Genomic DNA, 16,041 nt, shown 5'->3' with positions numbered 1-16,041 from the left:
AATTCCAGGAAGAGAGAGGTGGTACTGGAAGATCAGTCCATTACTGTAACAGTAACTTCAGGAAATTGTGATAATAAAAGTTACACAAGTTTCTCTCTGTGAAGCAACTGGATTGCATCTCCATAGGTCCCACTGGTAATTGTAAGCACCTATGCTGCTTAATTCCCAGTCTCCATATCTGTCTGAGCACATGAAACTTGCAAGTGGCACCAGTCAGAAGAGCTCACGTTCCTCCACTGTGACATTTCCTACTGGCACTGCCCAAGATGAGGTAACTAATGGTGGACACAGGACTGACACTGAAAATGGTGGCAAGCATCAAAAGCCCACTTTATTGCAAAAACCAGGCTTTTCTAGCAGTTAGCTGCTTATCAGTTTACATAGTTTTAAGGTACATCAAGCCCAAGTCAACCAACCACCATACACCACAACGTGGACACACAGCAGTCTCCGCAGCACATCTCTCACATCCCTGTACCCCTGCTCCAGCTGAGTCCCTCTCCCATAGTCCTCTTCTATTTAGCCAAAGTAGCAGGCCTGAGCCATGATTTCACAAGGGCAACAAGGCTGACAATTTCATCAGGCTGACAATTTCATCAGGCTTCACCTATATACAACAATTCCCCCTTTTCTGTTTTCTATGCAAAGGGTTTGTGTACCTTGATGTTAAAACAGTTTGCACTTGTAAGGCCACTATCTTATTAAGAGTATTACTGGTCATCTGCTGGACACAGGATGAGACACATGGAATATAGGTCACAATCAATAAAAACCCATGAAATACAACCATGCCACTGACAAAGAGACTCACAGTATAGAAGAATGAAAGGATAATGCCCAAGGTCTCCTAGGAAGTGGAAATCAAAGGCTACTGTTCTAAAGTCCATATGGTTGGAGTTCAGGGGCCATGCTGTTTAGGCAGGAGGAAGTCCATTAGCTGGAAATGCTGACTTTGACATCACTGAATGTCTGTTTGGAAGCCTGGAACAGGGAATAGCTGCAGAAGGTTAGTAGGAACACAATACCATGATGATGACATAAGGCCTCTGTTGGCAGGCGGCCCCTGTAAGTCTCCAGACACAGCCATGCTCTGGCAGTCCTTCTCCTGCTCCTGCCTTGGCCACAAGAGCTGGATGCTGATGAGGTCACTTTTCTTTTCATTGGGCCTCATCCTCTCGGAGGCAATCGATGTTTGTCCAGACGAGCAGGCAGCCACCTTCGACCTGCTGGCAATTAAACACGTGCACACCTTCTCCCTAGGTCAGTAAATCAGCTGGGCCTTGCCACTGCACATCCAGTTGGGATTCTTTATGTAGAAGCTTTTAGAAATTAGTTCTGTACATGCAAATCTTCAAAGCAGTATCACTCTGCTGGGGATTAAATTTGATTATTTGTTTTCAAAACTTCTAGTGTAAATATTGCATAATCTAAATGTTCTTGAAGAGCCCTATGCCTTTCTTGGTTTGTTTTTTTTTTGCAACATGCACATTTCTCACTATGAACATGAAGGCAGCATGAAAGTAAAACAATACACGTGGTAAAGCAACAAACTCACACTAAGCAGACATAGGCAAGGAAATACACAAAATCAGTAGCACACAAGAGACAGGATGGTAATTAAAAATGATATATTATCAATTTCCTAAATACTCTACTATCACCCAGAGGCTGCAACAGCTGGCAAGCCTCGTTTTTAGTGAGGACTTGGAGAACCATTCCCAGGTAAGGTTTCCAAGTTCACTTTAGAAGAAGTGTCATGAGTCCAAACTGGCAAGTCAAAGTATTGTTTTTATGCAGAAAACACCTGGGTTTGTAGGTGTACTGCCCAACCAGACAGAGCCACGGCTTGGCCAGAGCCAAGACCTCAACTGAAAGGGCCTCCCTAACATAGCTTAAAAACAAGCCTCTCCTTAGCAGCAGCTAGGAAAGTTTCCTAAAATGATGGGAATTTTGCAGATAGTTATACAAAGATATGTTAAAGCTCATAAAGCAGGCAGCTTTGTCATTTATCCTCAGTTAAATAGTATCTTCTGGACAATACCTGTCATAAGGAGTCAGTGGATTCATGTTATGACATTAAAACAGAATATAAGTTAAAGAAAGAATCTACTAAACAGCTTACAACTAATAACAGTCATAATCTGGAATTGTTACTCATTCTTCAGTGTTACCTATGGAAGATAAAACAGCAGCGATTGTTAAAAATAATTATTTCAATTAATCAGTGTGAAACATTTACATTCATAAAATCCTTGATGAAATTAAGGATTTAAGAAATTGTATCTTCACATATATTACACAATTTCCTAACTTATATTTTTAAACAAGTGGCTACTAATGCTTCATCAGTTATTTCAGTTGGTTTTATCTTATCTCCATAACAAAATAGCTGTATCTTGTAATTCAAATGAACAGATATTAACAGAAATTAATCTTAACAGAAATTAGCAGAACTTAAATTTAACAGAACCTTAACCTGCCAGAACTTAAATGTAACAGAACTTCAAAGTAACAACATGAAGGCAAACAACTGCTTTGTAACTGAAACAGCAGTAACATGGATTTACTGGAGACATTATAAAGGTCTGCCAAACATGTTGTGATTTTATGCATTTGTAGCAAAGATTTTTCTGGTGTAAGTAACTCTTTGCTAGAGTTTTGGTTTTGGTTTTGTTTTGTTTTTTAAGTGCAGCTTTGCTCAGAAAAGTGACAACAGTGTAGTTTTTGGCAAGTAGCCCTGCAAACCTGTAGCTTTTTGAGATTGCCTATACAATAGATTTGAGCTTGGCCTTATAAAGGTCAATGGGATATAAATATTCAAGGCTAAAACAATAAGAACTTAGTTGTATAATAATGCCATGAGTTTTACACAAGTAACTTGGTTACTTTAGTGGGTGTGTAAGACTGATAAACTGTTTTGATACCAAAAGATTCACAATAAAATTATCTCATTAAAGCTGTGAGGTAAAAAGGAAGCAAACTGGCAACGCTGGGATAAGTTTGTCTGCCTTTGCAGAGGAATTTCACATTGTAATTATAACTAAGTCTCGAACAGCTACTGCAGATAAAGTTCAAGATTTGCCTGGAATGTGAGCAAAAGAATGTCTAATTTATGACTTGTGCCAACTGCAGGCTTGAAAGTTAATTGCTGTTCGCTAACATCTACCTAAAATATTTGCAAGGAGGGATCCCCCGAATTTTCTAAGGATGCACTGTGTCTTACAAATATGAACCTTCTTGTCCACAAACTGAAACATTACCCACTTGCAAATATTTTTCCAGGTATGTAAATTTTTTATTACCGTGCTAATAGCTAACACCATTATAACTTAGCAAAGAATCAGTGTCAATTCAGTTCAATCAGACTCCAAATCAAAATTCCTGAAAAGGGAGCACACACTCCACAGGGCAAGCTCCACCAATCATGCAATATATCAGTGTCTCTGCCAAAGAACCCAGATCCTGCCATGACACCCATGTGCAGCTCAGCAAGTGCAAGGTGGGGTGGCTGTACCAACCAGGGGCCCAAGAGGGGACAGGGGAGCTCTGATGAGTTGAGGGGGCTCATCAGAGCTCCCCTGTCAGGGAGATCAGGGGATCCAGGTCCCAGAGCAAGTGAGGTTCCATCAATGCCATCCCAGACATGGAGGCAGCATGATGGTGGCCACTGCGGCTGCAAGGCCTGGTGCTACTGTGGGGCTGCTCCATGGGCAGGGGGATCAACCCATTCCCGGGATCCTTGTCCTGGATCCATGCCCAGAGTTCATTATCTGTATCTGTCCGCCCTCCCTGCCGCAGGTGCACACAGGAATTTTAAAATCAAGGTCTCTCTCATCTAGGAAAAAGGTACAGGGTTTTCTAACCTGTAACAAAAGCTGCTCCAACGTGGAGAAATGACTGTAATATCTGTAAGGGTCTGCCTTGCCAAGCCGCCGTCCATTCTGTCATTGCAATCCAGCATCTCGGTGCTTTGGGTCTGCAGGGCTTTGTTGTTGGCCCCAGACCTCTTCCTCACCATAATCCTATCTCCTGTGGTTCGTGGGCAGAGGAAGATAGAGTGAGTTTTGGAACTTTGCAATGAGTTTTGGAAGGGGGGGTTATTAAACAGAGGAGCTCTCATGAGCTGGGCAGTGACAACAGCGGCAGCAACCACTGCCTCTCTATTGACTTTTAATCACAGCAATGAGTCACAAATCAAGCACCACATTGTTAGCCATCTTCCAGCTATTTCATCCCCCTTTGTAGCTGCTTCCCATAACACCTGCCCTGCTTCCTCCCATCTTTCAACAAAAAAGGCAGTCTGTACATCCACTCTCACCCATTTCTTTTGCGGAAGAATATTGCAGAAGAGAGGTATCCATTATGAGAAGGGGCGTAGCGCTCACTTCTCATAATGGATACCTCTCTTCTGCAATATTCACAACAGAATGTTCAAAACAGATTTTTCTTCTGCTGATATTTGAGCCCCCATGTCTCTGTTCCCATTCACTCACCTGGAGTCAGGTGTCTCTGCTTTCTTAAATCATCCAGACTTTCAGGATCTCAGGTCCGCCTGTTCTGCTGGACTGAGCTCCACCGCTGGCTGCTCTCAGGTCTGCAGTCCTGACCCTAACACGTCTGGGGTCACCATTTAGTGGTGGACACAGGACTGACACTGAAGATGGTGGCAAGCATCAAAAGCCCACTTTATTGCAAAAACCAGGCTTTTCTAGCAGTTAGCTGCTTATCAGTTTACATAGTGCTAGGGCACAAGAAATCCAAGTCAACCAATCACCATACACCACAACATGGACATACAGCAGTCCATGCAGCATGTCTCTCATGTCTCCCTACCCCTATTCCAGCTGAGACCCTCTCCCATAGTCCTCTTCTATTTAGCCAAAGCAGCAGGCCTGAGCCATGATTTCACAAGGGCAACAAGGCCCTTATTTCATCAGGCTTCACCTATATACAACAGGGTATGGAGCTGCACGAACTGTCAGCCCAACCCAGGGTATTTCTAATCATGGAATGGTTTGGATTGGAAGGGACCTTAAAAGTCACCCAGTTCCAACCCCCCTGCCATGTGCAGGGACACCTTCCACTAGATCAGACTGCTCAAAGCCCTATCCAACCTGATCTTGAATACTTCCAGGGATGTAGCATCTACAGTTTCTCTGGGAAACCTGTTCCAGTGCCTCACCAATCCCACAGTGAAAAATTTCTCCCTAACATCTCATCTAAACCTACCCTCTTTCAGTTTGAAGCCATTCTGCCTTGTCCTATCACGACATGTCCTGATAAACAGTCCCTTCCCAGGTCTCCTGTAGCCCTGTTAGACACTGAAAGGATGCAATAAGGTTTCACTGCAGGCCTTGCTTCTCCAAGCTGAACAACCCCAACTCTCTCCCCACAGCCTGCCTTCACAGGAGAGATGCTCCAGCCCTCTGATCACCTTCGTGGCCTTCTCTGGACTCTATCCAAAAGGACCATGTCCTTCCTGAGTTGGGGGCCCCAGAAGGGGAGGCAGAAATGCTCCGAGAAAGCTGCATTTGACAATATTAGTCCATTCACCTCACACCACCCACTTTTTCCAAGTTTTATCTTGATGAAAGTTCAAAATTAATTTAGTGGAGGTACAATTAAGTTTAGAACTGCAGGGGAAACAATGCTTTTGCATTGCTCTTTGTCACAGGACAGAGCTAGCGGAACACTCCAAATTGTGGCTGTAGGTTTATAACAAGCACCTGTCACAAGGCTGTTTCTGGCACACTGACACTTAACTGCTGGCCTCAAAAGTGTACTGCTTGCCATTTTCAAGCATGGGATTTTGCAATACGAAGAGGTGAAAGTGGCTGAGTATTTTGAGTCACTAACCAAACCACAGCTAACTCAACAAGGATCAAAATTCAGTAACCAAAGACTCTGAACAAGGACCTATCTGAAGGAGGTAACCAGAAAGAGAAGAAATAAGTGAGAACTTCAGAGACAGCTAGTTTAAAAGAAAATCATTGGGAGAAAAGATTGGTAAAGGAGTTTCACGGTTATAATGACGGGAGAGTGTTTGGGACGTTCGTTCACATTTTGCTAAGGGTGTTCATTTCCGTGGTCCGAGGAAACACTGGAAGGCTTTGGGTAATGCCGGGAGGCCTTGATTTCCCAGACACAGCTCAGCGAAACAAGTTCCCACTCATGGTTGGGCCAGGCAGTTGCGGACACAAAAGATTTCTTTAGTTAAGGCACCAGCAAAGGCGATGCGGTAACTGAGGTGTATCACTGACTTGCCCCCAGCCTTCTCTGTCCCAGCTTCATCCCCCTCGCAGTTCTCACCCGAAACTCGCGGCTTTGCCCTTGGAAAGCACAATTTGGCGATGAAAGCCAGGCCCTCTCCGCCGGTCGGTGGCAGGGCAGGGTCCCGGGGGGTACGGACCGTGGGGGCTCCCGGCCGGCCGGCGCTGCCTCGGGGACCAGCGCTGCCAACTTTCGTTCTGCATCGCCTGGGCTCGCCGGGACGCCGCGTCGCCGCCGGAGGGGATGGGAGGAGGAGGAGGAGGAGGAGGAGGAGGAGGCTCAGGCTGTTCGGCGGCCGTACCTGGCGGGGCCGGGCTCCCCTCGGGGGGCCGGGGGGCCCCGCTGCCCCGGGAGCGCCTTGACCCCGCCGGCACCGCCAAGGTCACCGCCCCGACGTGTCCCCTGCGCCCCGGCCGCCGCTGCCCCGCCGCCGACACTTGAGAGTTTAAAGAGGCTTTTCTTCCCCGGGAGCGGCGCCTGAGGGAAGGGGAAGGGGCAGGAGGGGGCAGGCAGGAGGGACAGGCGGGAGGGGCGGGGAGAGGCTGGCAGGGCAGGAGCCGGGCGGGGTGCTGGCTCCAACTGGAAAGGAACCGGTCCCAGCCCAGCCGGGGAGGCTGCGGGAGAGCCGGCAGCGCTGGGCAGAGCACGCCGGTCCCGGCCCCGGTCCCGGCCCCGGTCCCGGCCCGAGCAGCCGCCGCCCGCCATGGGCACCGCGCCCCCCGTCAGTGCCGCGGCCCCGGGGCGGGCGGAGGGCGCAGCCGCGGGAGGGACGGGGGGCTCCTGGCGGGGGAGGATCGACCCCGTGGCAAATGTGGGACGGGAGGACTCGGAGCGGGACCTGCAGCCTGGGCGGGGGTCGGGGAGGAGGGGGTGAGAGCAGCGGGGCTCGGGGAAGATGGGGATGCAGAGCCGGTTTGTGCAGCGGGCATGGCTTCCCGGAGCCACGGTCCTGCTGGGCGACTAATTCTGGGTTTGTGCTGTAGACTGGGTCTGTGAAGGCAGGGAAGATGCCAGAAGGGGAGAAAATGAGACAATATAAGCAAGAAGAGGAGCAGCAACAGAAAGAAGAGGAGCGGGAGGGTCTCATCGAATTCTACAGTTCCTACCAGGAGCTATTCCAGTTCTTCTGCAGCAACACAACCATCCACGGGGCTATCCGCCTGGTGTGCTCCAAAAAGAATAAGATGAAGACAGCCTTCTGGTCCGTCCTCTTCTTCCTCACCTTCGGCTTAATGTACTGGCAGTTCGGGATCCTCTACAGGGAGTACTTCAGCTACCCTGTCAACCTCAACCTCAACCTGAACTCCGACAGGCTGACTTTCCCGGCCGTGACGCTGTGCACCCTCAATCCGTACAGGTAAGAAACAGACTTGCAGAGATGTTGAGTGCCTTGACTTTGATGGATGCAGGATAAAAGCGCCTACTCTGGTTCTCCTCGTGGTCCTCGACTGTTGTAGCTGTGCTTTTCAGAGGCCTTTGCTGCCGCGGGGCACTCACAGTAAGGCATGTGAGCTTGGGCAGCTCTGCTCGGCGGTGCATTTAGCAGGGCTGCGATGTAAAGTGCCACAGGCCTAGAGCAGATTAACTTCTCTCCAGCAAGGGGTTAGATTTACAGCTGGGGGCAGGAATCACCCCAGCAAACTCTGCTGCATGTCTTATTCAGAGCTGATTGTGTGCATCCAGCCCTAAACCTGCTGGTCTTCTCTCCCCCCTGCACAGATACAGCGCCATCCGAAAGCAGCTGGATAAGCTGGACGAAATCACCCACCAGACACTGCTAGACCTCTATGACTACAACATGTCTCTGCCGCAGAGAGACTGGTCCACGTCGTCCTCACAAAGGCGTAGCTCAAGGAGCCTGCTCCATCACATCCAGCGCCATCCTCTGCGGAGGCAGAAGCGGGACAACTTAGTCAACCTGCCAGAGAACAGTCCCTCAGTGGACAAGAATGACTGGAAAATTGGCTTTGTTCTGGTGAGATCCCTAGATACTCCATGCCCTACCCACTCCAGTCTGCCTGGCTACTTCTGTCTTGTTAGACCCTTGGCCATGCCTTTCCTTACGCAGAAGTCTGATTAATCTCCACCGGCTTTTGCTAATGACAGATAAAAGCAGAGCTGAATCCTTTGCTCCATACAATCATGCTCCCCAAAATCTATCCATGTTCCTGCAGGCCCCAGGGGACATGTCCAGGTCAGTGTAGTCTCTTCCCAAGAGCCAGAAAACCTTGTCCTTCCTGAGGGTACATCAGCCTTGCAGTTGCTTTTGAGAGCAGTTTATCAGCATCAACTGCTGCATTGCCCAATAATAGCAAAGGAGAAAGTATTTGATGGTCCTGGGCCACCTGAAAGGTGATCATGGTCGCAATTGCTCCTAGGTAGCAGCTTCCTCGCCTCAGGGTATCTGTGTTTGCATTTTAAAAGGCACTGAAGGACTGAAGCTAATCGCTCAGCAGCTAACTGGGGTTCCCACAGGATCACAGACGTTTTTCTGGACACACCCTGAAGGAAGGGCTCCCCACGAAAGAATTTAAAGCTCCTGGTAGAATTTATGTGCATATTACCCTGCACACCTTGCTGCCTCCTGGGTCTTACTCAGCCTCGCTTATTCACTTGGCGTTGCCCTTCCACCGAGGAGCTGCCCTGGGTTTTTTTTCCATCCAATCACCCGTTGGTCACACACAGGAGTCCTGGGGAACTCTTCACTTCCTCGGTCACCTGCCTGTGCTGAGGGAGCACAGCTTATCCACGGGCGGAGCCTTGTCTCCTGGATGAGAAGGCTTCTCTGACACGGCTCTTCCTCTTCTTCCTCTTCCTCTCAACAGTGCAATGAAAACAACGACTGTTTCCACCAGGCATACTCCTCGGGAGTGGATGCCGTGCGGGAATGGTACAGCTTTCACTACATCAATATCCTGGCACAGGTGCCTGATGCAAAAGCCCTGGACGAGTCTGACTTTGAGAATTTCATCTATGCTTGTCGCTTCAACGAGGCAACCTGTGACAAGGCGTAAGTAGTGGGAACACCCCTGGAAACACTTATTTTGTGCCTGGGGTCCAGGGAAATCAAGGAACCCACATTAAAGAACCTCTTTTCCGAGGTGGAATTGTTCCTTGTTCAGTTCCCATTTGAAAGGTCAAAGGATCTTTCTTGAGTCTTTCCCGTGGCTTTTGCATATCAGGGCCACAGGTTCTGTGACCTGGAAGTATGAACCTTGAAGTATGGTTTTGCCTTTTTCTGGGTTTCACACAAATGAAATAATTATACTGGTACAAACACCAGAGAAGGCACAGATGTACAGCGTAGAAGTATTTTTATTCTACCCTCCACAGTGGTAAAATGGTGCATATCAGCCCACATGAAGGCATAAGAGAGATTTGACACAAAAAGACAGTAAAAACATATCCCACTTTTCTCCTGCCATTATTGGTCAAAAAGCCCCAAGGAGTTAGTGGAATGAAAACGATCTGCAAGGAAAGAAAAGGGGGTAGGAAAATCTAAGAGCTTCATCAGTATTAGGAAAATAATACAGTAATTGCTAGCACTGCTAAAACCTATTTGGGCTCTGAAAAGCAGCATGAAAAACCTTGTGTAAAAACCTGCCCAGCTCCAGGACATTTTTTACAGCACTTTTTAATTGCTTTTCCCTGTTCATGAGAGTTTACATAACAAATACTGCCCATCTGCTGTAAGCCCCTGTCCCTGCTGATGGAAAAGAGAGTTGTTCCTTTCAGAAAGCCCTTCCCCTTGGTTTTGCAGCCCTTCTCACTCTGCTTCTGTTCCCCTCTCAGGAACTATACCCACTTCCACCATCCCTTGTATGGCAACTGCTATACCTTTAATGACAACAGCAGCAGCGTGTGGACATCCTCGATGCCTGGGATCAATAATGGTGGGTGAGAGGCACTCTTTGGTGAGTAAGCTCACCAAAAGCTTACTCTTTTAGCTTACTTTTCTGTTTTCCCTAGGAGTTACGGGCATCCTGCTGTGCTCAGTACTGGTGGTGGCAGATTGCAGCCTTGCTCTGTCTCACCCAAGCTGTTTTCACCCATCTGGAGAGAGCTGTCTTATGGACGTGGCTGCCCCTCACCACTGCCCACTGAACTCTCTCTCCCTCATCAGTGCCTGATCCTTATGCTCTTTGTGTCCTCTGGGCATCTGTTGGCCCTTCCTCAAGTCCTCTGCTGAGCCATAGTGCTCCTGGTCTTCACCTTCCCCATTTCCCCCTTCAAGAAACTGACCTGTTTGTGTTCCTAAACTCCCTGAAAGCTCTCCAGACCACATCTTCAGGCTTTTCTTCCATCTGGCTTCAAGTTTCTCCATGAAATCTCTCTCAGTTCCCAGTTCTGTCTTTTTCTAAGCCACGGTGATTAAATCCAGTTTTCACTGGCCTCTTCTGGAGCCTCCAGCTTTTTCTCTGGCCTCCCTCCAACCACCCTCTATTGCTGCCAGGCTTTGGTGCAGCCCTGGTTGATGTCTGTCTTCTCCTTTATCTCTTTCAGACTTCCTTCTAAGCATCCTGCTCTCCCTTCTCTGCTGCAGCACAGCTGGCCATGACCTCCCTGGCTCTCTGGTGTTCCCTCAGGTCTCTCCCTGGTGGTGCGCACCGAGCAGAACGATTTCATCCCTCTGCTGTCCACGGTGACAGGAGCCAGGGTCATGGTCCATGATCAGAATGAGCCAGCCTTCATGGATGATGGGGGCTTCAATGTTCGTCCTGGCATTGAGACCTCCATCAGCATGAGAAAGGTGAGCAAGCAGAAGGGGGGAGAGCTCTGGATGGGAGGTTTAACTTGGTGGACCGGCAGTGTGTGTTTAAGGGAAGGGACTAATCCCATGGAGTGAAGGGAGAGAAAGAACAGCTTGCTGGACTAGATGAGAAGCATTTGGCTACAGTTTATCAGTGAACAATGAAATGGAGGCAAGCAGGAGGAGCTGGCATCCTGAGGAAAGCATAAAGAGCAGAGACTGATGGATGAGCAGTGTGTGGTTGGGAGAGTGGGAAGAGGACAGCAAAGTGGAGCTGTTGTGTGCAGCGAGAGTCTGCTCTTGCAGGAGATGACCGAGCGCCTTGGGGGCAGTTACAGCGACTGCACAGAGGATGGCAGTGACGTGCCAGTGCAAAACCTGTACTCATCCCGCTACACCGAGCAGGTAACTCAAACCTGTACTCATCCCGCTACACCGAGCAGGTAACTCAAACCTGTACTCATCCACTCATCCTGCTACACTGAGCAGGTAACTCACCGAGCTGATCCCTTCTGGGTCACGTTGGTTCTCCTCTTTCCTGACATGCTCCAGCCCCCTGACGGCCCTGCCTTTCCTTGGGCTCTGTTAACAGTGATACAGGCACGGTGAGTTTGGTTCCCTTGATCAGCCTTTTCCACCTTATGTGCCTCCCAGGTCTGCATTCGCTCCTGCTTCCAGCTCAACATGGTAGAGCGCTGTGGCTGTGCATATTACTTCTATCCCCTGCCCAGCAGAGCAGAGTACTGTGACTACACAAAGCACAAGGCCTGGGGTGAGTGGACAGCAGGGACAGCAGAGCTCGTGCCCACCTGAACCTGTTTGGTCCAGCCCACGTCCCAGCACATCCCTTTGTCTTCAATGAGCTTCCTGGTGTGAGACATCCAAAAGACAGTCTTGCCTTGAATGATTAGCCCCTTGTGGAAGGAAACCTCTTCTGGGTTCCCCTTGCTGTCACACAGCACCTTTTGTCTAAAGATACTGTGAGCTTACCTGGATTTACTTTCTTTGCTGTTCAGGCTACTGCTATTACAAACTCCTGGCTGAATTCAAAGCTGACGTGCTGGGCTGTTTCCACAAGTGTCGGAAACCTTGCAAGTAGGTTGATCATCAGTCAGGCAGGAAGATTGGAAAGTATTCCCAGAAGTGTTGGGAAGCATTCACTGATGGGCAGAAGCTTGAGTCAATGGCTGAGCCCCAACCTGAAATGGTATTTCTCCCATCAGGAAGCCAAAATGGCTGAGGAGCATGTGGGTTGGCTTGGGGGTGAACTCCCAAGGACTGTGCATTCCACATGGTGGGAAGTGGGTGGAACTTCAGCATGGGAGGGAATCTCCAGGTGTGCCTGAGGATGGTGAGACCTGGCCCTGTGGCTCCTACAGCTTCACCAGCTAACACAGCCTCCCCTTGCCTTGCAGAATGACAGAATACCAGCTGTCAGCTGGATACTCCCACTGGCCTTCTGCTGTCTCAGAGGTAAGGAGAGGGTGTCCTGGCTTCCCAGCACTGCTCCCACCTCCCATTTAGTCCTTCCTCAACGGGTACTAAACCTGCAGGAGGTGACTGTGATCGTGTGACACAATGTTTTGCACTTTCCATTTCAGGACTGGGTTTTTTACATGCTTTCACAACAGAACAAATACAATATCACATCCAAGAGGTGAGAGCCCCTAAACAGAGACTGTCTCCAAACCAGAAACCATCCCAGTGGAATGTGTGTGTTGGAAATGTTAGAGTTAAGATTAAATTACTGATGGGAAGAGATCAGGCATGGGACCTGTGGACAAGGGCAGTGGATTTGAGTCAGAGTAGATGTATAGCCAGACTTCAGCAAGGACTGGGGACCCAAGGGAAAATTTTGAAAGAGGTCAGATGCTGATATGAAAATAGTAAGCCTCAGCACTTGCTGTGTGTTTTGGAGACACAGAAGGTGCTTGTGGAAAAGTGGGAAGGAGAGCTGTGTGAGAGCTTTTGCTACAAACACTGGGTTTTTAAAGTACAGTGTCAGAAGTGCAAAGTACCAAAGACTGTATTTAGGGCAGAATGAGAACTGCAGAGATGGGAGAAAGCCTCTGGGTAGTACGAGTGGGAGAAGGACAGGGGGCAGAAGGGGACAATTAGGCTTGGTGAAGAAATGCAGGGATTGAGGAGTTGGGGTTACTGAGTGTCATCTCTCATTCACAGGAACGGAGTTGCCAAAGTGAATATCTTTTTTAAGGAGTGGAACTACAAGACCAATGGGGAGTCTCCAGCCTTCACGGTACACACTTTACTACCATGTCTTCTCTGGCCACCTCTTCCCCCACGATGTCCCTCCACTGTGGCCAGCTTTTGTTGGAGCAGCATTGCTGGATATTGTTTATTTTCCTTGGGCAGGGTGAGGGAACCTCCCCCCCCCAGCCCCACAGGGAAGAGGGAACAGGCAGGGAGGCAAAGTCCCAGATGAGGGCTGTTGTCACTGCTCTTTCTCCATCTCCTGCAGGTTGTGACTCTGCTGTCCCAGCTTGGGAACCAGTGGAGTCTCTGGTTTGGATCCTCTGTCCTGTCTGTGATGGAGCTTGCAGAGCTGGTTCTGGATTTCATTGCCATCACCTTTATCCTGGGTTTCCGCTGGTTCCGCTCCCGGCAGAAGCTGCCTGCCGCGGTGCCCCCCCTGAACAGCCAGGATAACGCCGCTTTCCAAGACGAGGCACCGGCGCTCCGTGCTCCTCATCGCTTCACCGTGGAGGCTGTAGTGACCACGCTGCCCTCCTACAACAGCCTGGAACCACGTGGGCCAAGCAGGGATGGGGAGGAGGGACACGAGTGAGGCAGCAGCTTCCTGCACTGTTCCACTGGTGACTGGCAGCTGGAGCAGAGGCTGCACTCTTTGTCTGCGGGGCCTGCGTTTCCTTCTTTCTGGGGTGCTGCACATGGACCACAGCAAAAGACTGCTCCATGGTTGGCCTGGGCTCGTTTCTTTCACTTCTATAGGCACATTCTTCACTCTCATAAAATACTATTGCTGTGGGATCACCAGGGATGAGAGTTGATCTAGTGTATGTGTGGGAGAGATGTCCTCCAGATTTCCTTATGCTCTGTGCATGTGCACACCTACACGTGCAGACATGCTTTCCTTTCCCTCCAACAAGGATGCTGCCACAGTTCTGGTCTGTCATTAATTAAAGAGGTTTGGCAGGTGTGACTGGCCTCCTCTGTGGTATAACAAGGAACAGGAATGGAGTCTTAGCTGAGGTACAAATCTCTCAACAGGCTGAGCTTTGTTAAGCTTTCCGTAAACTGGCTGCTCTTTCCTCGTTCTTCATGAGCTCTGATCCCAAGACTGTGTCACCTACCCTCTCCTCCCCCCAGGAGAGGCTCCTTGAGACAAGAGCCATTGGCACGATCTCAATCTGTATTACACACAATGCTCTAGAGAGGTGCTCCAAGCTTGCTGCCACTCCCAGGTCTGGGACAAAACACCCCTGGCAAAATAAAGGCTCCCTTTTCAAGCTGCCTTTGTGGCATTGGTAGATCTTGGATGTCCCCCCTTCCTTGGGATACACCATACATGTGTACATCCAGCTATCTGATTGTTTGCCAATAGCTCTGGGACAAATCGATCTCTACAATTGCTTGACCCTCCCTGCTTTCTTCCTGAGGAAAATAAAAAGTTTGGCAGGATTATGAACACCCTCCAAAAATCCCAAATGTTTCCTCTGCTGCAATGGGATCCTGCAAGAGAGGCTCAGAGCAGTGCAGGTCATGCAGTGCACGTTCTGCTCCTCCCAGTCCTTGTCTGGTCCTCCCACAGAAACTCTGCTGAGCCTCTTGTTCCTGAGGGAAGCACAGGAAAGTACTGCAGGTTTTAATCAAAAGTGCTTCCAAGGAAAGCTTTAGCCTATTTGATTGGACCACATGGGCAAAAATGGTCCTCTTCTCAGGAACTAACTGGGGGACCTTTGTATGAGAGAACATGTTTCTTGCAGTGCTTGCCATGCTCTTTTTCTTACAAATACTCAGACTTCTGCTGCAATGGTGTTTGCTCTGCACTTTATGGGGTATCAAGAGAGCAAGGGTGATGTCCTTAAAAAACAGGATTATCCACTTCACAGGACAAACAGAGATACCAGAATTTAAGCAGTTTAGGCAAAGACCTGTGGAACCCTGTAACAAGTCACACTGCTAACAGCCACTTTTGAATTTAAAAACTACTTAATCATAACAAAAGAAAAATTGAAGCTGTTTTAAAATTTAAGGTAGACGCACTGCCCTTGGGAAGTTGGAGGAGTTTACTGCAATATCTAAATTGTTGCCTAATTTTTCCCTTTGAGATGCTAAACACATGCTGGTTGTACTGCTCCTGCCTTGATTACCTAAAAGCACTTTCCAATTCCCAGCAGAGAGTGATTTTATTCTTTTTCACATACACACACAAATGCTATGTTCTTTATTGCACAAATATTCCTGCTTTTACAAATTTTATCCCAGTGCCCAGCTGATAATTCTTGTTTGAAAGTGAAGATAATGTCTCTCTGCTAGGAATGGAAGCTTGCAATCTGGGAGGTGTCCTTCAGCAAGGGTGGCAGCCCAGCAGGAGGGAGGGGCCTGAAACAAGCACTTAAGAGGTGTGGAAACATGTATTCCTCCTAGGAGGCCCCCCACTAGAAAAAAAAATCAGAGCTTCTGCAAACATGAAAAAAATCCATTTTCTAAATGAAGTAAAAAAGAGTGAGCAATGAATGAAATCTCAAAATTGCCTCTGTGAAGGTACTTTCATGTTCTGTAAAAACACTGCCCAAGAGGCAGAGGTAAAAGCTAGGTTTAGTTGCTCAAAGTAACTTTGGCCACAATTAAAATACAAAAGGCAGGCAGATAGAGGAGCTAGGATGCTGCACCCAGCTCTTGGTCACAACTTCAGTACTGCAGACTGATGCATTGGGTGTTTTCTAGCACATGAATGAGCAAAAACCTGACACTGGACACAAAGCTGTTTGCTTCACAAAGCCACCTTTAGATCAAGAAAGGATAAAGAGCAGGTGCAA

The 16,041-nt window shown here is 48.6% G+C and overlaps 1 protein-coding gene across 1 annotated transcript; it reads left to right on the top strand.

The window, feature by feature from the left end:
* The first annotated feature begins 6,546 nt into the window (after positions 1–6,546).
* On the top strand, positions 6,547–14,489 carry SCNN1A (sodium channel epithelial 1 subunit alpha). Its single transcript, XM_077174231.1, has 13 exons — positions 6,547–6,651; positions 7,254–7,627; positions 7,990–8,245; positions 9,096–9,280; positions 10,063–10,163; positions 10,857–11,020; positions 11,327–11,425; positions 11,675–11,792; positions 12,037–12,115; positions 12,436–12,493; positions 12,622–12,677; positions 13,202–13,277; positions 13,500–14,489. Exons 2-13 carry the CDS (start codon positions 7,278–7,280, stop codon positions 13,824–13,826), a joined length of 1,869 nt encoding a protein of 622 aa, XP_077030346.1. The 5' UTR covers positions 6,547–6,651; positions 7,254–7,277; the 3' UTR covers positions 13,827–14,489.
* Positions 14,490–16,041: the final 1,552 nt, after the last annotated feature.

The sequence above is a fragment of the Agelaius phoeniceus genome, chromosome 2, assembly GCF_051311805.1.
Source record: "Agelaius phoeniceus isolate bAgePho1 chromosome 2, bAgePho1.hap1, whole genome shotgun sequence".
Classification (NCBI taxonomy): domain Eukaryota; kingdom Metazoa; phylum Chordata; class Aves; order Passeriformes; family Icteridae; genus Agelaius; species Agelaius phoeniceus.
Note: the sequence above shows the minus strand (reverse complement) of the source record. Positions and strands in the feature narration are given on the sequence as shown.